At 48.5% G+C, this 24625-nt stretch overlaps 1 protein-coding gene across 1 annotated transcript in view; it reads right to left on the reverse strand.

Moving 5' to 3' along the window:
- Positions 1 to 24625, reverse strand: part of XXYLT1 (xyloside xylosyltransferase 1) — a 169925-nt gene that overhangs the window by 54322 nt on the left and 90978 nt on the right. Inside the window, exon 3 of the mRNA XM_047875903.1 lies at positions 19001 to 19133. Within this exon, the coding sequence (XP_047731859.1) occupies positions 19001 to 19133 (133 nt within the window). The remainder of the gene's footprint in view (positions 1 to 19000; positions 19134 to 24625) is intronic.

Consider the following 24625-nt stretch of genomic DNA (forward strand, 5'->3'; position numbering starts at 1 on the left):
GACAAATGAGCCTTCCTGATGCACCATGTCAGAACTTGAAGAGTCAAGAAATGATGTCACATCTCCCTACTATTTGTTCACTTGGGAGATTTGCAGCTGACTCCCACCATCCAGGAGAGCCTGATGAAGTTGAATGCTTCAAGCCTAGCAATAAACATGATCTCCTAGAAACGTATGCAGCACTTTAAGGTTCACTCAGATCTTTAAACGTCTCTCTGAGACACACGATGGGACTCTCATTTTACCACTGAAAAAACTAAAGGAAGATTTTAATTCAGTTTGCTTAATTCCATGCATAATTCTGTTTCTCTCAAACTGGATACTCTGATGAATGGGATTTTCTAGCCAATAAGGACACAAGCAGCCACTTTCTGTAACCCAAGCCTTCTGTTTGAGTTCTAGAGAAACAGGCGGCCACCAGGCTGTAAAGCTCTGATGAGGAGCACAAAATTCATGAATGACGCTAGTGTCACAGCAGCCACATCTGCAGGTGGACAGCTTTGCCAGCTCTGTGGAAGGAAAAGAAGGGTAGGACTTTTCTCCCAAAGCAGGAAGTAGGAAGAAGGAAAAACGCTGGCACATCCAACAGGTGTCCAAGAGTTAGGAAGGAAATGTAGGCAAACATGGAAAAGTTGTCCCAGAAGCATCGGCATCTATCGGACCCTAAAAGAGCGTGCCTGCATCAGGCCAATTCGGGTTCAGCCTCACATGATAATGTTCCATATTTCAATCACCTTGGCTAGGAAAAACAAGCACAGGCAGATGATCTGGGGTTTAAAGGGCTCTCAGATGCATATTCTTGGTGGACAGTTACCAGGATGCATTGTACCTTTTGGCACAACTGTTTTACGTATTTTGCAAATACTCATACACAGCATTCGTGCCAGATGCTGTGCCAGGCACTTGACAAATACTAACTTATTCAATCCTCACAACCCCCAACCTCGTGAGGAAGTTTCTGTTTTACAGAGAAAGCCAGCACACAGTAAGATCACGCAGGCAGCCCAAGGTCATGCAGGCAGTAAGTGCCGAGCAGGCATTCAAACCCAGGCAGTCTGACTCCAGCTTGTGCTCGCAACCTCGCCACTCTGCTGCCTCGTCAGTCACCCTCAGCCCAGTTCGGAGAGACAGGAAGGAAGTGACCCAGCTTCCCCCGGCCAAGAGGCTGGGCCCTTCCTCTTGGCAAGTGCTCGGACCCCTGCTCCCCAGAACCTCCCAGCAGGCCAGGCTCTAAGGGCCCTGAAAGCCATCACAGAACAACAGCACTACACCAGAAATCCACGGTAAGTTCCATTTTCAAAACCCCTGGAGATCATCCTAGGTATACACTGGAGACACCTAGGGTTTTAATTCATTTTTATTCCAATAAAAAGCTTAATTTTTAGGTGACAATAGAAGCATATGTTCTCAAAGCAGCCATAGAGAAATCCACCCAAAGCTGTGATCGATGCCCCATGGTCATGAACTCCAGCCGTCAGGAAGCTCCAGGCAGCAGAGACCCTTAGAGGCACCAGATGTGAAAATGCACTGCCTACACTTGGCAGGAAACCCAGAAGGTACAGGCCACCACCTGGGTTGTCGGGAAGAGGGAAAGGACAGCTCTTCAGTGCACCATGGTTTGGAAAAGACTGACACATCTTCTGTGTCCCTCTTAGAAGCTGCTAACACCCATCTTACAGTGGTTCTGCAGTCTGAGATGGCCAAGCCATCCCATCAGCCAGGAGCAATGACAGAGCCACAGAGAACATCCTGTTTTTCCTTCCTATGGAGATGGGAGAAGACAAACGAGGAGGGAAAGCAGGAGCATGTGGTCTGTGTGGCCACATCCTGGGCAGTCACTGCCTTCGAGGATTCGCCAGGTGGCTCCCAACACACTCCAACATTTCCTACAGATACTGGCTGTCCAGAAGCTTTCCTCTTCTGTCTCTTTCTTCTTCTCACAGCCCCAGACACCCTGAAGACTGGGCTGGTCCCTGTACCCTGAACATGACGCCTGCTGATCACTGCATTTCACTTCTGAGCTGTGTGCCCAGGGCAAGGCTGGGGACTGGGTTCTGCTGTGAGTTTGCACACGCTGTGTCTCTGCACTGGACAAGGTCAGCCCTCGGGAGGCTGGATGGGACTCAGGGAAAGCTATGAACTAGGACCCTGGATTCCCAGGTAAGAAATGTGTGTATGCACAGCCTTGCTCCATAGAGGCCTCTTCTTCCTGCCTCTTGGTGCCTGCACCGAGAGGGAAGCCTTCCACCCAGACTTCCAACTTGCTGACGTTCAGAAGTGGAATGCCCTTCCTTGGGGGAAGGAGGAGGGGTGTGTGTGAGGAAAGGGCTATTAGCCCACACAAAAGATGACTCAAAGGAAATGAGAGCCTCTCTGCAAATCTCAGTATCTGAAGGACTTTTGTGGGGGAAGAGTACATACACATATTCCATGTGGCCCCAGAGTACAGATGTGGGGGAAATGGATAAAAACCACAGAGAAGCTGACTGTTCAAATTTTTAAAAATTTTTTAATGTTTGTTTATTTTTGAGAGAGAGAGACAGACAGACAGACAGACAGAGACAGAGCATCGGCAGGGGAGGGGTAGAGAGAGAGGGAGACACACAATCTGAAGCAGGCTCCAGGCTCTGAGCTGTCAGCACAGAGCCTGACGCGGGGCTCAAACTGATGAACCGTGAGATCATGACCTGAGTTGAAGTCGGACGCTTAAACGACTGAACCCCCCAGATGTCCCTGGTTGTTTAAATTTGATATACAGAAAAACACCTCAGTGAACCTGTCCAAAAAGAAAATAATGGGCTTCTTTGGAAGTGACAAGTTCCCCATTGCAAGAGGTGATCAAGCTGAGACCTTGAAAGTCAGGGATGCCCTTAAATGAGAAAAGATGCCCCTAGATGTCTCTCCTATCTCTGGTATTCTGCAATTATTTTCACAGAATCTGTAACTGTCTGTTAAGGTTAGGAAAGATATTCCAATCCACCCTTCTCATTTTATAAAGGAGGAAACCAAGGCTGACAGAGAGATTGTGACTTGACTGAAGCCAGCCAGCTCTGTCTCTCCATCTCCGCACTGAACAAAACTATTCAGAAAGATGAGGAATGCTTGTCCAGGATTTCCGTAAGAGGACAGAGGCAAAGTGCAGATGGTTCCTATTTCCAAGAGCTGATAACACACTGCCCATCTCCATACAACCCTGGAGACCCTGGAGACCCTGGAGACTGGCCCTGAACCCAGCCCTGAGGCTCAGCACCAGGAGGCTGAGACTCATGGGAAAGACACTGTGGTAGAAATAGGCTGCTTCCGCAAGAAACGGCAGGATAGGATTTCTGTAAGTTAAGGGGTAGATTCAAAGAAATCCACAGTATATGTTTCCTATCATCTCAGGGGGATGTTGGATGGACAGACGGATGGACGGATGGATGGATGGATGGATGGATGGATGGATGGGAAGGAAGGAAGGAAGGAAGGAAGGAAGGAAGGAAGGAAGGAAGGAAGGAAGGAAACCATTACTCTAACACTTCTATGACCATAAGAGAAATTTTAATCCAAGTCAGGCTGCAGACCTATGAGAAAAAAAAAAAAAAGGAAGCCCATGCCCTCTAATAACTAAAACCATTCCCCCTCTGGCGTACAAGCCCTGAATAGCCTGGCTGGACACAATTCACACTACAACCTACACAACTAAGGTTCCCCAGTGATCAAAAACCTGAAGAAACAGTCTGAGAACAGACACTCACAAGTCTGTTTCATTACACACTCATCACAGCCTCCAGGGACGTCACTGTGCTATGAGGAAAAGTGATAAAACCATTCCGCTGGAGGGACCTGCACACGTTGGAGACGAAATCCAGCCTTTCCCAAATGTGACTGTGGACTGTGAGGAGGGCAGTTTGCATGGGAGTCAAACCCCAAGGCAGGAACTCGAGTGCTCTTCAATGTCTTAATGGAAAGACTGGGATTGCCTGTAACACGCAAGCATATTCTATGAATCCCCAGAAAAGGGGGACTAAGTGACCTGGGGCTGTGAGGTGGCAGAGCATGAAGCTGCAAAACCTCTCCGGGCTGACTGTTTCATAACTCAGGAACTATAAAGGCAAGGGCTAGGAACCATCCACTTAGGATCGCAGGTGCTTGGAAGACAGGCAGGGCACTAGGGCCAGGGACCCAGTCCTAGTCCTGACCATGTGACCCTGGGCAAATCTAACCTACGAGTACAGTCTCTTTGGCAAAATGGGGATAACACTACCTGCCTTCCTCCTTTACTGAATTAGTAGGTTGAGCAAATGTAAAAGTTTGTAAACAGTTGAGCACTGTTCAAGCCTAAGGGAATGCAGCACCGTTCTAACCGCTGGCAAGAGCAAAGACGCTAAAATGGGAAATAATGGCCCACAGCCCGCAAGGCACACCTGAGATGCTCACGTATCAGCCATCAGCACGTCTGTCAAAGGGTGTGGAGACGTCACGCCGGGACAAGAAAGACCAAGCGGAGGCCCAAGAAAGTAAATAACTTATTCTTTGCCTCTGGAACAAAGTGGCAGATCTTAATCACAAGAGTCTGGATTCGGAAGACAGGTTCGCAAAACGAGAAAAGACCCTAGAGAGCAAGTCATTAGACTTCAAGTCGGTCAAGTCGCATGAGGCCGTCCATAAGCTTAGGCTCAGTTGCGGCAGCCCCGGGTCATCCCGCACAATTACCACACGCTGTGGTGCCCATGTGCTGCGGAGAAAGTGCTCTCATCGACCGGCTTGGAGAAGGTGGGGCACAGAAGGGGCCCCAAAGTGGCAAGAGCAAGTGGACAGAGACAGATGGAGGGGTGTAGCACTTCTGTGGCATGCCATGGACTGACACACAGGGACAGGCCCATTACAAGGAGAAGCCTGAAACGCTTTAAAACTGGCGCTTCAAAAATCCTTGACGCCCTATCCCTGTAAACTGTTTTCAGTTTGCAAAATCTTTAAAACACTACTCACAGTCGGCTCCTATCTGGCCTCTCTCTACACCTTTGCCATTGGGCTTTCCACATTGGTCTTCTGCACCACGGAATAGAAAAGCAAAGTCATGTTTTTCATCACGGCCAAGGGCATGCACTGGCCTATAAACTGTGAAGAGGAAAGCCAGTGGCAGCTTCATATAAGGCAGGATGCGGCCTCTTCCTGCACGGCACACTCCCTTTCCAAGTCAGGACAAATTCCTTCTGGCTTCTAAAGCTGCCCCCCCACCCCACCCCTCACCAACGCTCTATGGCAACCTCTCTGTGTTCTGGGAATATTTTCCACAACTGACCAGCACCATGGGAAGATATGGGTTGTAGAGGACAGGGAGAAAGGGAAAGGGCAGAAAACTCTCATGAAGCCCCTCTGTACCTGGTGTTGTGCAATGTGTATATGACAGCATTTCATTCCCAGCCATTTACTGAGGACCCACAAGGACTTAGGCCAGTGATTCTCAAACAGGGGAAAGAGAGAAGGCACAAACTCCAGCTTCAGAATCACCAGGCGGGCAAATGCATCCTTTCTGTCTGCATCGTGACATGTGAGTTACGTATCTCGAATATGCCATGAAGGGGGCAGCAGAGGTCACTTTATAACCAATATGCTGGAGGCAACCTCCATTCCACAGATGAGGAAACTAAAGCTTTAAAAGGTTTAAATATGTTATGCAAAATAATATGGCTGGTAAGTGGTGGAACCAGGAGTCAACCCACCTTCGATTTCAAGATTAATTTCCCAACATTCTAGTCTACCTGCAGGGTGCAATAAGGGCATGTATATCCCCAGAAAACTAAATGACTGGGCTTTATCCCTATGGGTACAGGCCAGTTCCCCCTACTTCCTCTTGATCCTTCATGCCATTATTTAAAAATAACCATGCCTTAAAATCCCAAGCTGTTCTAGACGGGTGTTCTAGCTGTTGGTGACGGCTGGAGGAAGGGCTCCAGTTCAAGGCTCCAGGCTTCACTTGTGAGGCTGGGATGGAAAAGACAATATTTTATTGTCTCTTATTGTCTTTTATTGTCTTTATTGTCAAAAGCCCTGTCCCCAAAGGATGCGGAACCCTGCTGGGGAGAAACACACACATAGGAAGCATCTGTCCTATAAGTCACGACCTATTGAATGATCTCAGGGCAGTCAGTGCTGAGGAGCAGGGGTTATGGCTAGGAACAAGGAAGCCCTCAGAGGCTTTCTAGAAATGGTGGCCTCTCACTGGGCCTCAAAGGATGAGTAGGGCAAACAGAAGGGCAGGATGGAGGGAGAGCACCCTAGGCAGAAGGGACAGCATACCCCCAGGCCACATGTGTGAATGAGCACCTGTCTGGGAGACAGCTGGGGGTTCGGTGCAGCTGAAACAAAAGGTACAGGGGAGCTGGTGGGAGAAGGTGAAAGGTGGGAGCCGAGGGAGGGCAGATTGCAGAGGTCCCTGAGTGGTGCGCTAAGCAGCAGGTGGTCTTTAGAACTGGCACAATGCCTGGCATAGAGTAAGTGCTCAAAAAAGTATGAGAGAGTGAAGTCTTGTCAGTTAATTTGAGGATGCGGACAGGGTAGGGTGTGCCTTGACTGTGGAAAACGCATTGCTGAGGGGCGCCTGGGTGGCCCAGACAATTAAGCGTCCGACTTTGGTTCCAATCTTTGATCTCGCAGTTCATGAGTTCTAGCCCTGCGTCAGGCTCTATGCTGGCAGCTCAGAGCCTGGAGCTTGCTTCAGATTCTGGGTCTCCCTCTCTCTGTCCCTGCCCCTCCCCTGCTCATGCTCTCTCTCTCAAAAATAAATAAACCTTTTAAAAAAAAGAACAACTTATGTATGTATGTAGGTGTGTGTGTGTGTGTGTGTGTGTGTGTGTGTATTTTTTCTTTTCAAAAGAACACATTGCTGAGACTGTGTCCAACACGAAATGAAACAAAGCCAAGTGAACAGTCTGAGGACAAGATGAGGAGCTTCTGAGAGGCAGAAAATGGTGTGAAGTGTGGAGGGCCCCTGTGTCAGAATGAGCAATGAAAAGGAAGCAAGGTCTGGAGGTACCTCTAAGTTAAGGAAGTGCAGCCACAGTCAATTTTATAGGGGCTTCTATAGGGTGGGTGCTCTGGCCCTCAGCTGCAGTGGGGACAGCTCTCCAGACTCTTGAGAGCAGACCCCATGGCTTACCAACCAAGACTGGCATGGAGTAGAAGGGCCCTCAACAAATGCCTGTAGAATTCTTAAGAGTGGAGCTGTTAGTCACCAAGTTAGCTTGGATAAGCTCAGATGTGCTAAGGTAAGTGGACAAGGGCCACCTCCCCCCAAAACACCCCAAACTGAGGCCCAGCTCATGTTAACTGTCTTCTTCATCTTGCCAATTCCAGGGCCAGGCCACAGGGGCAAATCCTCAATGGGGGTCTGAGTTTCCAATTCCATTCCCCTCCCAGAGGTGGGCTGGGCTGGGCTGGGCTGCCTCCACCTACAGGTGTAGGCTGATTTCTCCCAGACAGGCCCCCCGCCAGCTTCTGGAGGTTCTGCTCCAGACGTAAGCATAGGTAACATTTCCTGGAGCCCTACACCCTTGCCCGGGGAGGAGAGCCCTCCCTGCAGAAGGTGGCTTTAGGCCCTCTGGAGCGCACAAAAGCACACGAGTCAGCCTTTTCCAGTCACAGGCTGAAGGGGCGCAGCCCTGGTCAAGCTCTGACGTGCAGTTAATGGCCACTAAAGGCAGCTCTTGGGAATTTCTGAGACCAGCCAGAAATCAATGGTGAAAACAAAGCATTTACACTTCCGAGAGGCAGTGGCCTCACCTCCACTTCTTTCCCTTGATTCCTTCTGCATGGAATTATGGCCAAATCCCACCGGTGAGCTCTCAAAAGTAGCAAATTAGTCCCTACATGGTGTTAACACCACCCCGCAGAGAAAGCCTAATCTCCCCATTTGACGCAGGGCCAAATTACAGCTCGTGGGCTACCACGGATCACCAGGAGATGTGGGGGGCAGGTGTGGTAAGATGCATTTATAGTCACGGGGTGCTTTACTCTTCACCTTGAAAGTCCAGTCGAAGGCCAGATGGCAGCCCAATAAACCTTTTTTTAAAGGTTTATTTATTTTTGAGAGAGAGAGCATGAGCAAGGAAGGGGCAGGGACAGAGAGAGGGAGACACAGAATCTGAAGCAAGCTCCAGGCTCTGGAGGCTTTGGGCTCCAGGCAGCCCAAGAATGATTCGACAGCCCCCTTCCTGGTTCTAACAGATGACAGGCCCAGATACACTGCCCACCCAGCAGTATCTCAGGCCCCAGGGACCTCAGCCTTTTAGAGCCACCTTGCCCTGCCCCAGCCCCTGCCAGTCCTCTGCCCTCCACCCTTCCCTGCTCTGTGCCTCCAGCTCAGGGTGATGACATGTCCTCGGGTGGCCCAGGACACTGCTGGTTTACACTTGTCCTAGTGTGACTGTTAACAGCATCCCCTTTCTACACTCCAAGTGTTCTCGTTTAAACAATAACCTGATGGTGAAATTAAATGGTCACCCCACCCGTACTTCCTCCCAGGACTACTTCTCATGATGTTTACCTTTACTTACCACAGTCAGGCAGATCTAGAAAATGGAATGGTAGGGCCTAATTCAGACTGCACACATCTCCCTTCCCTCCTTCTCTTCCTTCCTTTAAATTTCATACCCAATTTTCTTCCAGAGGGAATTTCTCTTAGCTCGCAAAGATGCCAAAATGCATCCTATAAAGAGCCACAGGCTTGACACAGGTATACCGCAAGTTTGGCTCTCAATTTTCTATTAATCAAATGAAGAAAAGGGCATCTAATTCGTTGTACAGAAGGAAACGCCATTAATCATCCAGGAGAAATACAACTGTTTGTGCCTTGCAGAGCAGGGAGAAGGGTCTCCAGATGGGCCGTCAAAGAGGCCGCTCTGCACGTCATTCGCAATGTCCTTACTTACTACCACGCCTGAGCAGGGAGCAAGGGTGGGGGGTTGGTATCTCCGTGGGTCCAGCCCTCCCCTGGCTCATTCATGAGGCAGCACTGAACAAACAGAAGGTGAGGTGAGGCAGTGAATGTATGGCAGCCACATGGCTCCCAGGCCTCTCCTGTCTCCTTGCCTCTTCCCTTTGGTCTCTCTCCCTCCTTTCCACCCTGTCTAGACCTTCAATCTCCTAAAAGCATCTTCAGACACTGAGAGTAGTTTAAAGATGTTCTAATACACAGTAAAGTTAAAAGTAGTTGCTAGTTCTGATAAATGCTAAGTCTGGGGATCTTTTTGTTTTCTTCCAAAATTATATTTCTGGACCAGAATTATGCTTGGCCTTGACACTTTACTATTTGGTAAGTCTGAGGCTAGTGAGAGAAAAACATCTGATGGAATTTTGAATTACCAATAAAAATTAACTACTTCAAGTGATAGGAGAAAGCCCTTGATAAAAACAAAGTTTAAGTACCCAAAACTCACCATCAGCATCCAAGGACCAGTAACTAAAGTCTTTGGAAGGTCCAGGCCAAACTTGTAGAAGCATTTGGTCAGTTTTTGCCTCAGTGAACTTCTTTCCTTTTCTTTCACAATCCGTTTTTAAATCTTCAAATACTTGTATTATCTCCTGGAGGCATTTACCTGAAATTAAACTGCTACAGCCTGTATCCTGAGTTTCAGATGGCCTCTTCTTGTGCCTGTGACAATATACTGCATTCACTGGATGATCCCCTTTTGAAAGCCTACCTGATATCTTCTCATTTTACACTTTTTTATAAAACTGCTCACCTCCATATGGTCTTGAATATGATACGGTGTGTGGACTGGAGACTGAGGCTCCTCTGGTCTGTTCTGTGCAGGTGATGGGGCGGGGGGCACCTGTATATGCAGCTGGTCACATGCAATCCAGATACAGCATTTCACCCACAAACGCCTCCCAGGTTCTGGCAAGCCATTTCTGTCTCCTGGGGACTCAGAGACCATGACTGTCTCCACTCCGTTTATACAAAAGCGTATGGCCTGCTCATCTGTAGGATGCCTTTAACCTTTGACAGCAGCTGAAAGAATGCGAGGCACGAGTGAGTAGAGAGGTGGCCTGAATGACCACGATCACACCGTCATCTTCTCAAACCCTGATGACATTTTGGCAGGAAGGAACAAGCAGAAAAAATGGAGATGCCTCTCCTCTGCTCTAGTTATTCCTTCTAAAAAAAAAAAACCAATTCATCTTTATGTCCTTACCTTGCTTAGAAACTATTTCCCAGGCTCCCTGAAAGCTGAAAACCAAGGAACTACAATTACATGAAGAACATGAAAATCTCATTCGCTGCCAAGCCACGTAGAGTGCTAGGATTATATTGCCTTCTTTACGGTTCCAAATTCATGATACTTGGGTCAAACCAGGTAAGATGGTCCTAGAGTCAGGGGAAGGGTTTCCCCTGCTTATATGCTGCGCAGACACTAGGTGTCATTTTATTAAGGGTGGCAGTGTTTCCTTACAGGGAATCAAGTGGAACCAGAGAAGTAGTCAAATGCACCAGGACCTTACACCACACTGACTGACAGTAATGAGGCCCCATGAGCATCTCGAGGACTTCATATTTCTGAAAGTCCGTCAGGACCAGCAGCTTCATAATGAGTGCTCATCTACAGCAGCCAGGACCAAAAGGCAAATTATTATACAAAAAGCAATTCTGGTTCCTAAAAAGCTTCCTCTTTTAAAAATGATAGAAAATTCTCAAAGACAGAGACATTTAGGAAGGCTGGGTCTCTGGATCATAAGTGTCCCTATGGGCAGCTCCTTGATACTAGGGTCGATTCTGCTACTTCTAAACGGAAGATCATAGGGGTTCTCTACGGTCAACAGTAAATGACGCATTTAAAGAAATCACCCAATGCAGGAGCAGGAGGTAAGGTGTTCATTTCAAACTCAAATCCAGTAAAAACTTGACATTTCTGTAATGGCTAATTCTGCAGCTAACCAGAGGCAGGGGAATGGGGGCTGAATATCTATTTCACTTCGGTCACCTGCAGGAAGGCAGGCATGCAACTGACATGTGTACCCAAAGTGGCCATGGAGCCATACTGTAATTCCCCTCACACACAGCCAGTCATGCCTAAGTCAGTCCTTTCCACATTTTCCACATGCTGCCTGTCACAGAAAGTCCCTCTTCTACATATGCCACTGTGATTCAACTATGCTATTTTGCTTTTTCCCCCCCAAGAAAATGCTTATAGATCAGTCTTTTTTGCTGCCTGGATTGCAAATGAGGATCTCTCAATGAGATGTTTATGTGGCAAAAAGGAACAAGTTCTGGTAATGCAAAAAAAAAAAAAAAAAACAACCTGAGAAAGCGGGTGTGCTTTCAGAGAAGGGAAGCCCCTCCCATGTTCAACCAGGACGTCATCTTAGCCTGAACACAACATCTTTGGCAGCCTGTCTCCCACGGCCTTCAGCGGGCATTGGACACTCACAGCTCACCCAGCAGGGCACAGCCGTCACAGAGGAAACACAATTCCGCTTCAGTGCTTCTGCATGCGTCTTTTTCCCTTTAAAACACATGTTCCCAATGGTGTGATTAAAAAATAACCGCCTCAGAGTAGGTATTTTTATCTCTAGCATGGGGCAGGTACCTCCCTCCCCTTTTATTAGGAATTCCGGGCCTCCATCACAGCCTCCAGATCCCATGGGTTATGCCAAAGAGTCCAGCCTGCCGACTCCCAGGGAGTGAAGAAACACTCAGCTTCTTTATCAGGCACTGCTGTATAAGGTGGCAGCTTTTTTTCTCTGTTACTCAGATTGAACCGTAATAGAAACCGACAGGTTCAATCTTGGTTACTTAAAACACACACACACACACACACAAGAACAAGAACCAAGAAATTCATTTTCAGGTGTCTGAGGGAAGAAGAGAGCCTACTACTTGCAATGATGGTGGTGGTGGCACTCTCTTACAAAGCAGAGCTTGACGCCTACTGAACAGAGGACCTGGATTTATTTATATCAGCGTAAACCCTTCCAGACAGAAGTAGTACAGTAACATCCTGACACAAGACAATCTGGAGAGAGATGGAAAACGCTGGGTGGCTAGATGTGAGAGACGGGTCTGTCCATCTCCCTCCCTCATACAAACTGATTTCAGACTGAGGAACCTGAAGACAAAATGCCACTATGAGTTCACACAACCCTCCTCAGCTCCAGACCCAGCAATGGCAGATAGGAGGCTTAAAAAAAAAAAAAAAAAAAAAAAAGATTAAAAATAACATTTACAGATGCAATGGTAGGCTGTCTGGGATTTGTTTCAAAATAACAGAGAAAGTAAGGAAGGCAGAAGTGGAGAGGTGGCTGGGAGTAGAGATGAAACAAGACTGGCTGAGGGCTAATAATTATTGAGGCTCCTTGAATGTTGTAACATTGAAGCACCCAGCACCCTACATGATTCTGTCTACTTTTGTATATTTTGGAAGTTTTCCTAAGTGAAAAGCAAAAAACAAAAACACAAACATACACACACACACACACACACATACATATACACCTATATACATATGCATATGTACATACATACATACATACGTATGTATATATGCATACGTATATAGGCATATATGCATATATGCTGGGAGACTAGCAACACTTCATATAGGAATACTGAGTTAGGTATAAGGATGGCCAAGATATACTGGTAAGTGAACAAAAAAATAAAAACGATGCACAAGGGTATATAAAGTATGAGTCCACGGATACACACACACATACATGTTGATAAATTTGTAGAAAATCTCTGGAAAAATAATCCTCACATACTTCTCGAATTTTTAATGAAAATATTTTTATATAATGATTTTTTTTCTAATTCGAGGAGCGCAGCATGGGAAAAGACGTAGTAGGGTTAAAAAACAAGATGAATATCTCCAGGAGAAGAAATGGAACCCAAACCTTGTTAGCGCTCAGGGCTAGAGGCATGGGCTGAGTTCAGAAACAGGGGGTGTGGCCAGCAGTTCGCCCTCTGCAGGGCACTGAAATACCCGGGGAAGGGGAAAGAGGCCGCCAGGCTCACACTGGGAAGCAGGGACTGGGGTACCTGCCCTGCTTCCCCGCTGCAACCACAACTGCATCTTCTGTGTGCATACCTCCCCGTCTGAGCTCTCGGATTCCCACAGAGGCATACTAAAACTTCCCTCCTTCGTTGTGGACTAGTTGACTTCTTGCAACACTGTTCTGTTTTGCAAATAGCCTGTATTGTTTAGAGTATATGGCAAAAGTATAAAGACATGCCTGCACAGATACTAAATTCATAGGACTGATTTCCTCAGGGGAGGCAGGGAAGGAGGGGAAGCCAGTGCCAACATCCCAGCTAGGAGTCCAGGAAATAAAGTATCAGCCCCTTTGTCTTCCAGAAAGGTGGGGATGGCTTACACGGCAGGGAATTCCTCAAACACAGGAAGGGAGTTTAGATGCTGAGAAGCCAAAATATTAGCACTAATTATGCTAAGTTATCAGCTGCTCCAATTTTACGCATAAGGATACTGAAGCTCAGAAGTTAAGGGACTTCCTTTGGGTCACACAACTAGTAAGTGGCTAAGCTAGAACTGGATAAAACGCCCAGGACCACTAGGGAGTGCTACTCCATGCCAGGCACTATAAATATACTGACTGATTTAATCTGCCATTCAACTCCACCATATGTAGTATTATACAGTGCTATAATTCCCATTTCTCAGCTATAGAAACTGAAGCTCAGAGAGGCCAAGAGACTTGCCCAAGGTCACACAGCTGTGAGTGGCACAGGTGGGGCCATCCCACATCCTCCTCTCCTACCTCTGTGCTACCTCTGTGCTAAATCTTCACTTCCTCCCCAGCTCCCCTGAGAGCCCTTCACCAGTCCTAGGAATGGGATAAGGCAGCCTGCAGATTAACTGGACATTTCCATTCCAGCATCTGGAAGGAGGCGAGGCTGGCACAGATGCTATCAATTAAAACCATGTGACCTAAAAAGGTGAAAGAGTGGACACTATTAAAATACTTAACACAAAAGCAAATTCCTGCCTGGTGGTGCCTTATCAGCAGCTGACAGGATTAGCCTGCTGCTTCCATCTCATGGTGGGTTTGGGCTCAAACAAGCACACAGCTGGCCTGTGGAGCCAACAGAGAATGAACCGGAAGCCAGTGGCCCCCACCAACAAAGCTCCCATTCATCAGCTCCTCAGGTGGCCAGCTCCAAGACAGAAAGACCATAACCAAGGGCTGTGACCCCAGCTACACACACACACACACTCTCTCTCTCTCTCTCTCTCTCTCTCTCTCTCTCTCTGTCAGACACATTCTCTCTCTCACACACATATTATTTGTCTCTCTCTCTCACACCACACACACATTCTCTCTCACACACATTCTCTGTGTGTCTCTCTCTCATACACTCATTCCAAGCTCAGCAGGAACCCTGTGGCCTGAAGCTAAACCACTGCCAGGCCTCCTAGCTCCAGCGACCTCCCCAAAGGGCCCAAATCACAAGCAGGCCTCTAACTCCTGTGGAGTGGTGACCTCAGGCCTGGTGCCTCACGGAGACTTTGAGAGCTGCCTCCTTCCATCCCTCACTTACCCTGTTTTCCTCACAAGCTCCCACTCCTGTAACACTTTGTTCCTGCTCACCCGAGGATTTTGTAGAAAAGCCAGATCACCCCCTTCTGCTAAAAAGAGAAGGTTCTCACTCTTGGGTAGGGGTAGAGCCGCCAGGTTTAGCGAAACAAACAAGCAAGCAAACAAAAAACAGGGCATCCAGTTAATTTAAATTTCACATAAACAGCAAATAGTTGTTTTGTGTACATGTGTCCCCATGCAATATGTGGGGCATACGTACACAAGACAATTATTTGTTTATCTGAAATCCAACTTAAGTGAGTGTCACGTGTTTTAACTAGTATCCCTGCACGGTAGGGGTGGGGTAGAGCGAGGGTATCCCGTAGAAGAAATTGCCTTGAAAAGAAAACACACAAAGGCGTGGTGAGGACTGAGGGAGGAGGGTGAGCAAGTGCCCTTGACTGAGGGCCTCTCTCACTCCAGAAACTTTCATGCATGTTGTTCCATTTGAGTTTTTGGTAATTCTGGAGATATACGTATCCCTACTTACAGATTGAAAACAAAACAGAGGGTCAGAGCATCCAGTAGCTTGCAAAGCATCATGTGGGTAATTCATGAAAGGCAGGGACTATAATCCAGAGCTTCTGAATATAACCCGAATGCTTTTTCTTCCACGTCAAGCAGCTCTGCCTGCTGATACTCACTTGTAATTTTTATGGGCTGTACATAAAGAGGGTCCAACAGTTTTCTTTACTCTTTGAATACATTCATCAGGAAGCAAATTCAAAATGGCATCCTGGACTAACACATATCTGCAAAATACAGTTGTCTATTTACAGAGACCATTCTGTTGACAGAGAAAGCTTGGCCATGTATCCCAACTAAACACATCACCCCTGAGGACCTGTCCGGCAGTCTAGTTCTCTTGACAAAGAGGCAGAGAAAGGGTCAGGGCAGGACTGTTCCACCCAAAATGGCCACGACTCCCCAACTTTCAGGTGAGAAGGGTCATGGAACATCTGACTCAACAGAATCCTGACGGGGACCCCGGAGGAAAAGGTTCCTCTATCGCCATCCTAGCATCCCACAATCCATCATTTTCCAGAACACATGGTGGGGTTAATGTATATTTGGGGCAGCGGGAGAACTGAAAAACAAAACAAAACAAAACAGCTATTTGTCAAATGAATAGTGAGAAGTACATTTCCCTCCCCTCTCCTCCAAGCTTCTAACGTTCATGGCACACAATAGAGGGGAAACAACCATAAAAATGACTTAAGATGTGCCCTTTTGAAGTACAGTAACTGTCAGACAAGTGACTATAAAAATAACACAGTTAAGGAGATCCAAATTTATTTCTGCTTAGTGAATTTCCAGATCAAAAACATACTTGGTTAATCAGTCCAGTTTTGCTTTTGTGCTGTTTCGTTTCTAAATTTTCCTTTCTTTTCATAGACGCTAGCTGATTTTGCTTTTGGCAAAAACCTTGCCCACCTCACACTCCGCCACTTGGGGAGGCCACGTGGTTGTGGGAACTCCCACCACCTCCTCGTTCCTGGAGGAGGGCTAGGGAAGTGGCAAGTGCCCACAGGGGTGGGTGACGGCCAAGTCCAGACAAGTGGGGCTGAGGCTGCCTGCCCAGGGGAAGGGCCCAGTTCCATCCGTCCTTGTGTGTACGCGGTTCACTCGCCGCCCTTCCATTCCCCCCTTTCTTCTCCCACTCCTTCCCCACAAGCACACACTCCCAGGCACAGGCTCCAAAGGCGTAAACAACTAACACTTGCTCTTTGGGGGCAGTGGAGTCTCCAGTTTTCTTGTGGAAGACAGCAAAAAAAAAATCCATACTCCACCCCCCACCCCTCACACCAAGCCAGCACCAAGCCATTCCCAGCCCCAGCACGAGACTGCAAATATTCAGAGGCAATTACCCAGAGCCAGTAGGGCGCACATTCGTGCAGGACAGCCGTTTGCAGACTTAATTATTAGAGGCTTTATAAACATTTCAGCTGGGGAGGAATGGAAGGGGAAGGTGGGAGCACCAAAAGGAGTTTTCATTTCTGCTGACTTGAGTGCACGAGCCCTAAGGACAGGGCAGTTTGGGCCTCTTTCAGCAGCCCAGCCACAGAGGTCTGATTTTCCTCAGATAATTAAAGACTCCGAAGGTGAGAAAAATTCAATTTCGTTTTGGATCTAAAATCTCTCAGAGATTTCTTTTTTTTTTTTTTTTTTAATTTTTTTTTTTCAACATTTATTTATTTTTGGGACAGAGAGAGACAGAGCATGAACGGGGGAGGGGCAGAGAGAGAGAGACACAGAATCGGAAACAGGCTCCAGGCTCTGGGCCATCAGCCCAGAGCCTGACGCGGGGCTCGAACTCACGGACCGCGAGATCGTGACCTGGCTGAAGTCGGACGCTCAACCGACTGCGCCACCCAGGCGCCCCAAAAATCTCTCAGAGATTTCTTTTGAGAAGTCCAGACAATTAAATTGATTTAAGTTTCACGGTTAATAAAATCCTAGATCTACAAAAAACATAAATTCTGGCCAAAACGATATAAATGTGATCACGTTTCCATGTATATTACATGAGAAGATTCCAGATCAGGCCTTGAAGGTAGCACTGCTCTGACTGCATTTAAAAATGAGCCTGGTACAAGTATCCAGGAGACCCTGGCCCCTACTGAGCAGTGAGGAGCCCCCCCGCCCCCGCAGCAGACAGGCAGCCTCAGGACTGAGGAAAGACACTGAGGAAATGGTGAGGGGCAGGAGAGAGGGATCACAGTGCCAGAGCCAGGGGCGGGAAGTCTAGGAGCACAACTGCTCCTGTTCTCAGATGGGGGAACCCAGGCCCTGTGCACAGGGATGAGCACACAGGACTTTGGACTCTCAGTTCAGTGCTCCTTTCCAGCGCCTCCAGTTGTGAAATTGAGAACCACTGACATAAGATACACCTTGCGCGAAGGTGAGGGAATGAGGCCCGGAGGCTGCTAGGAGCTGGAAGTGGCAAGTGTTTGCCCAAAGCCTCTCCGAGTACTAGGCCCTGCTTTGTGATGGGGCGGGGGCGGGGGACACCGTGGGAGAGGATGACGTCAGGACGAACAGCCCACAAGGCCCAGGGGTTATCAGCCCTCTCAGAGGCCTCGCAGGAATTTCCTGTTATGTGATCTGCGTGTTGCAAATAACCACAAGCAAGCAGGCTGTCACTCTTCCCCTCTCTTTTAGGGGAAGCACGGGCTCTTGGGTCACCAGTCGCCTGTGCTCTGCAGCTCTCCAAAGGCGGCATGGCTCCAAGAATGTCCACAGGGAGCCAGCGGGAGGGGATGCGCAGAGAACAAAGAGCGGGCCAGCGCAGGGGACGGTGAAATCCCCGCTCCAGGCAGCTCGGTTCTGGGGGTGCTCTGGCTCTGCCCAGAGGAGGACCAGTCAGTGACCTGGAACTCTCTAGATCCAGAACCATGGGTCTAGTTTTTAACGAAAACTTGTACGTGCTTTTGCCTCTCCTCTCCTTTGTTTCAACTGTAAGATGTATAGTACACACACAGGATGACGCGCAACCCCGCGCACGGCCCCCGTGGCAGAGGACTGACACCACACTGAGGCACTCCAGAGGCAACCTCCGCCCACATCCTGCTCCCCACCCCTCCCCCACCCCACCCTCTCCAGAGGGAACGCTGTGCTGGCTTTGGGGATCAGCATTTCCTTGGTTTTCCTTATAATTTGGGCCACATGGTACGTATCCCTGAAGATTACAGTTTAGTTTTGCCTAGCAGTGTGCGTAGGTACCACGTGCTCATTTTTGGTTTTGTGTAGGACTCACTCAGATGAAGGTATTTTATTTATCCATTCTGCTATCTATGGCATTTAAGTCATTCTCAGTTTTTGGCTACCACACACAATGCTGCAATGGATATTCTTGAACATGTCTCCCGGTTCGCAGACGCTGGGGTTTCTCTACGACGCGTGCTTGACAATGAAGCCGTGCACGACGCAGAATGCGTTCTTCACCGTGAGCGGGGAACGCCAACCTGTGTTCCAGAGCTGTGCTGCCTTTGCCTCCTTACAAGACACTGAGACTCTGCTTCAACAGAGGAGCGGTCACTGGTGACCGAGAGGCCAAGAAAACCTAGTTCATCATCAGACCGGCAAGTTAAAGCCATATCCTGATACCTCCCTCTGTAAGGCAAAGCCCAAGATTTTAAAATTCTGCGCTTAACCACAACCAACAACCAAAACAGCTCCCCTTTCTACAAGAAAAATGTCACACACTCCCCAAAAAGAACGAGGCAGCATCTATGGCTTTGGAGCGGACCCACCTGCCCGCACTGTTGACGACAGGCAGTAAGTACAAATGTATCTCTAAGAGATTAAGTGTAGAAAGACTGTCTACCGATAAATCCCAGTCTGAAGTGGGTAGCGGGAGAGGGGAAGGGGACAAGGGGTGGAGAGGGTCCTGGAGGCCACGTCCCCTACAGCTGCCACATACCTGTATACTGGCTGCATCTCTCTTGCTATGCCAATGACGGCGCCTGGCAGGAAATTGTCAAACTCCTCAAACAATTCCCGGATGTTGGTCTTGTACTTCAGGTCTAGGTCCAGCTGAATTATCCGCAGGATCTCTGGAGGAAAGAAAAAGAAAACAATAAGACACAGACACACATCCTGGGAGGCTCAGCCACTGACAGAAAATGAGTGGAAATTGCAGAAACAGGTAGTGGATCATTCTTACAGTCACTGAATGATGCAAAGTTATGGCTGGAAACAGAGGCGCTTCATCCACCAGCAACCCACTCCGCATGAGAAGCCTTCGTAAACAACCACTCCACCTTTCCTTCCAATCGCAGGCAGGCATCTTGTTTATAACTCGGTGACCATGTGCCCTACTTCAGGCCCACTGTCCTGGTGTCATTGTCAACAGCACACCACTTCATTCTCAAAAGGATCTAGTGTGGAGCATACAGGTGTTTCTCTTTGGGGCACAGCTGGTAAACGACCCACAGGAGAGAGAGCTGAAAACCCACCCTTATTAGCACGTTCTGCAAACGTAGTGTGTCAGGCTGGGATGCTGACCCAAAGGGGAACAGCTGAAAGACTTCAGATACTGTTTTTATTCCACTGGCTGAAAGACAAAGTGAACTATAATTAGACAAACTGAGTCTCACAATTACCTGGCACATAAGCTCTGTTTGTTTCTGTTGCCTCCAGATGACTCAGGGCGAGAGGGGAGGAGGGAGGCACTGGCTAAGTTCTCTCCTCCTTCCCCTACCAAGCCTGACTCAGCGCCTGTGCCAGCAGGGGACCGGACCCAGCTGATGGGCCTCTGCCCCCCACCCCAGGAGTGATAGCAGGTGACTGAAACCAAGAGGGGAGGAACCAGTGCGGACGTGAAATGGGAGGGGCTGCAGGGGCTCCAGAGAGGGGGCGCTCAGGGTCAGATGATGGAGGAGAGAAAGTGCTCTGCACTGAGGAGGAGGCCTGAGGTGGGAATCGGACACGAAGTGCAAGTTCCAGCTTTGCTGCTGATTAACTCTGTGACCCTGGGAAAATGACTTGTTTAAATCCTAGCTGTCTCATTTGTTAATGTGGGGGTGATACAACGGGCCTCGGGAGGCTGTGGTGCCGGGAAGAGGAGAGGACAGACAGGAAACATCTTGTATTCAAGCTGCAGAGGACTGAAGGAATCCAGGGTCTGGAGAGTAGGGAACTCACTGATGCCTGACGCAGTCAAGGGAGACTTCATGGAGGAGGGAGACTTGGGCTGGGCTGTGAACTATGGGCATGCCTGGGCAGCCGAGGCACACTAACACCCATCCGGAACATGAGGCTCCCCCCAGGACATGACGGCTGTCTGAGCACAGGCTTCCCGAGGAAGCCCTCTGAAGACAGGGACCCTATCTTTGGCATCTCGGCCTCCACCCCTTCATAGGGCAGGCCTTGGTGGTCAGTAAACACTCAGGAATGTTTGTGGAATTCAATAGCCATTCTCGAAATTAGTTTATGAAGAAATCACAGCTTATGATTCCAGAAAAACTGATTCATTTGTTCTTGTTCTCTTTTCCTTTGTGGCACAGGAAAAAAAAAAAAAGACAAAACAAAACAAACAACACATCAGTTGACATTTGACGTGAGCGTTCTGAAAAAAATAAGTTACACGAGGTGAGACCCCAGCTGCCCAGGCCTGAGGAAAGTAAGGGGGCACCAAAGCCACGCCTCTCTGGCCCTGTGGAAGGGGATGCAGGAAAATGAGCTCGCCTAGCCATGGAACACTGCTGCCTGCCTGGCTTCACACTGCCCACACGCCAATGAGTAAAACTGCTGCTCTCCCTCCTGCACTAAAAACAGCAATAACAACAACAACAACAGAGAAACCAGGAAAGGTGACGACTCGGGGCCTGCGGTCGGGAGGCCCTTGTGTTGACGTCGCTGTCTCCCAGAAAGCTGCCTTAAACTAGGAGTGGAGAAGAGATACAGACCACAGGGCAGAGCCTCAGGGCACCCGTTGCTTTCAGAGGTGGCCCTGGGGAACAAAGACACAGTACCTGATGGGGACCTTAGGGAAGGACGCTGTGTCCCAGGAGAGAACATCTAGGAATGAGAATCGTAGCCATCAAGAAGTCACGGTGAGGGGGTGCACACACACCCCGTCCAGCCACTTTTCTTCTTCACTCCCTCCCTCCCTTCCTTTCCACTTCCTGTGCCCCAAGCTCCTACGTCCAGGGTCTCAGGTGGTTCTTACACACAGTAGAGCAGAGCACTTAATGAGACAGGGACAGGAGGGCACCATCATCCTGAGGAGAGAAACCACATCACGACAGGTTCTGCCGAGGAAGGTGGTGGAAGGGAACAAGGGCGTTTGGCCGAAAGATGGGGAGGCCTCAAGGATGTATGGTGGAACTTCTGTGTGGTATTGACAGGGCTATGCAAGAAGGGGAAACGTCATCCTCATGGCTCCAGGGTGTACCTCCAATGACACCAGTGACAGTCACATGGAAGCACCCACCCTTTCTGTGAGTGGTTTTTAAGTACCCAATATTGCACAGGCACTTAGCTTACTTCTCATCACCACCCAACGTGTTGAGTTATTCCTATGTTCACATGAAAAAACAGCCTTAGGAAAGTTAAAAACAACAGCCCAAGGTCCCACAATAAACAAGTGCTGGAGCTGGGGTCTGACCTTTGGTCAGCTTCACGTGAAAGCCCAGCACACTCTTTCCAGTTGACCCTGATTCCCCTCTGATCAGAGAGAAGCTCCAGGGAGGCAGATCTGGCACCCCCTGCCACCATATAGGGGCACAGCAAAGTGCCAAAGACCTTGACAGACAAAAAGCCAAATGTAGAACGTAAGGGAAGTCCTCTACATGCAAATAGTTCCGCTATAATTAAAGAAACTCCCAGTGGTGGAGAGGCCATTCAGTCAGCTGGTCTTCCTTGAGAGTCTACCACGTGCTATGTGTACCCCTTGGTCTTTCAAGGCCATCTAAATCCAACCTATTCTGCGAAGTGCAGCCCGAATGCCTCCTTCCCTCCCCTGCCTGGACAGGCCCCGGTCAAAGACATGGGCATTGCCACCTGGGTCCCTGCCTCCCCATCTTTGCCAGAGTGTTCCTTGAGGGTGGAAATGTGCTGGGAGAGCGGAGTTCAGGGGCATCAGATGTCTCCTGAAGAGACCCAGCTCCTTCATTTTGGCAGAGCCCTGGCCTTGTCTTAAGAAGCCCATCAATAAATCTAAGCACTTTCCCTGCCCTTTAGGGACTGGCTGGGAGTAAAGCTGGAAAAGGCCATGTGCGGCCCTGAGACACAGGAATTTGAGATGTTTTTATGGTTTTATAACTCCTCACTTGTAAGGTACCTTATTTTACTATAAGTTGCTAATACTTCTTCCAAGAGGGACTTCACCAAATAAGTTAACTGGTTAGGAAGGGAAGAGGCAGCAGGTATGCACGAACGGACTTCTTCACACTGATGTGAAAGGACTGACCCAGTTACTACTCTTTGGGCTGAGGCAGGAGGACACTCCCTTCTGTTCTGAGAGCCGACAGCCCTCAGAGCAACCTGCAATGTCATGCGGGCATCTATCCAGACGGTTATTCTTTTATGTGATTTTGAAATAAGATGCCAAGTTGCAAATGTCACTGCTGGAAAGAGGAAGATGCTTACTAGGAAGGCTGGAATGGACTGGGGTGAGATTCTCTTAAAGGGCCCTGCTCCTCTGGCCTCTGGTCCTTGGTGTCGTCCTCTCTCTGTGGGAACTGCATGGCTGGGGCAGGGGAGGTGGTATCTATAATGTTGAAAGGCTCTTCTAAGGATGAAATAAGATGGATACATGGCAGTGGCAGCAATGGTGACGGCCCAGAGGGGATGCTGGCTGGAGGACGGCTGTAATGACAGCAGTTATGACCACTGAGATTTAAGTAATAAATGGGTGAGATAACTGACTCCAAAACAAAAAGGAGATGAAATCTATAAAGCATGGGAAAAGGCGTCTCAGAAAAGGGACTAGACATCTACAAAACTCAAAACAATGGCCAGCGTCCAGGCTGGGTGAATGTCTGCCATGTCAGAATCCCATGAGAAAATGGTTAAAAAAAAAAAAAAAAAAGGGCAGAATAATCTAGGATAACAGATCTGAAAGAAGAGCAAATCTACCCATTATACAGATGGAGAAACTGAGGACCAAGGATGACACGGGACTTGTCAGGGGTCACACAGTTGAGCTAAGTGGCCAAGCTGGTCCCAGAACTCAGGTCTTCTGATTGCCTAGCTAATGCTCTCATGTCAATTAGTGCCCCCCACCCTCTACCCACTCCCAATTTGGGCCATAAACTCAAGAGCAGAAAACACCGTGGCCAAAATAATATGGCCCAAAGGGCTGTGCGCAAGACTTGCCAGGCACCCAATACAAGCAGCTCATGGAGGATGTGCATATCATACCATGAAAACGGAAACCTGAAGATAAATAGTCGCAGCTAAAGAAAGAAGAGACCTCCATGATCCACATACTTTATAGCCAGCTTTTGGAAAACTGCTCTCCATATTCTCACATTAACATCAGGCAGGGATGTCAGAAAACAACCAAAGCCAACGAATCTTTAAATTTCTCTAAGAACACACCTTGAGTCGCACATTCAAAGGGAGGCAGAAGCCTGACTTAACAACCAGGAGTCACCCATGGAGACACAAGCTCAGTGCCTGGTGTGAGAACTACAACAGCCAGTAGTAAAACACTGTCCCCCCACCTCCACTGGTCCACACCCAGTCATCTTCTGTTCTAGCTGGACCTGTTCACTCCTGGAAACATGTTTGCTGCGACATCCAGTTAGTTGGAAGATGGGCCATCCAACCAGCCCCTCAAACTTACCAATCTTGTCATGTATGCATTTAATCACAAAACCAAGAACTGAAGTGCATCATTTTCTCAGATAGAAGGAAGCTTGCCCATGTGTTAGGAAAAGCCCTGTGTGGCATGAGGGATTTGAGGAACATGATCCTCAGATGAGCACCAGGGCTGAGGCAGGCTGGCCAGACCCCTCAGTAGATGACAGAATGCAGAGGAACTCCCAGCAGTGTCCCTTCATGGATCAGCATTCAGGACTTTGAACACTGGTTTCCATGGGGGACGGTTGTTGGCAAGAGATCAGACAGGCTGACCCGGGCCATTTCAGGAAATGGAAGGATTGCTGTATCCTGGGTATAGAAGGCGGTTCAGGGGTCCTGGCTGAAACCCCCAACCACAGGACTGATAAACATCTGACAATAAGACAGGAGCCACTAGTATATGTCAACTCAAAGTGGGAAAGGATGCTAAGGATCTAGGTGGGATTTTTGGTCTGAGACCTTTTTCCACTTGAACTTCAAGGGGGTAAAGTAGTGGTATCATCTTCACAAGGGGCCACATCCACTCACCTCACTCTCTCATGCTCCCATTGCAGGCTAACAAAATGGTGCCACTTGTTTCTAACAGGTTAGAAAAGGAAAGACGGGACTAGAAGTGTTAGCTACAAATGCAGCTTTCAAGACCTAGACCATTACCATCATGACCACCCTGGCCCTGGAGAGCACGGAGGAAGTAATTGACTGCCCAGGTGACTGTACTCAGGGTTCAGGAGGCCCA

The sequence above is a fragment of the Prionailurus viverrinus genome, chromosome C2 (genome assembly GCF_022837055.1).
Source record: "Prionailurus viverrinus isolate Anna chromosome C2, UM_Priviv_1.0, whole genome shotgun sequence".
NCBI lineage: Eukaryota > Metazoa > Chordata > Mammalia > Carnivora > Felidae > Prionailurus > Prionailurus viverrinus.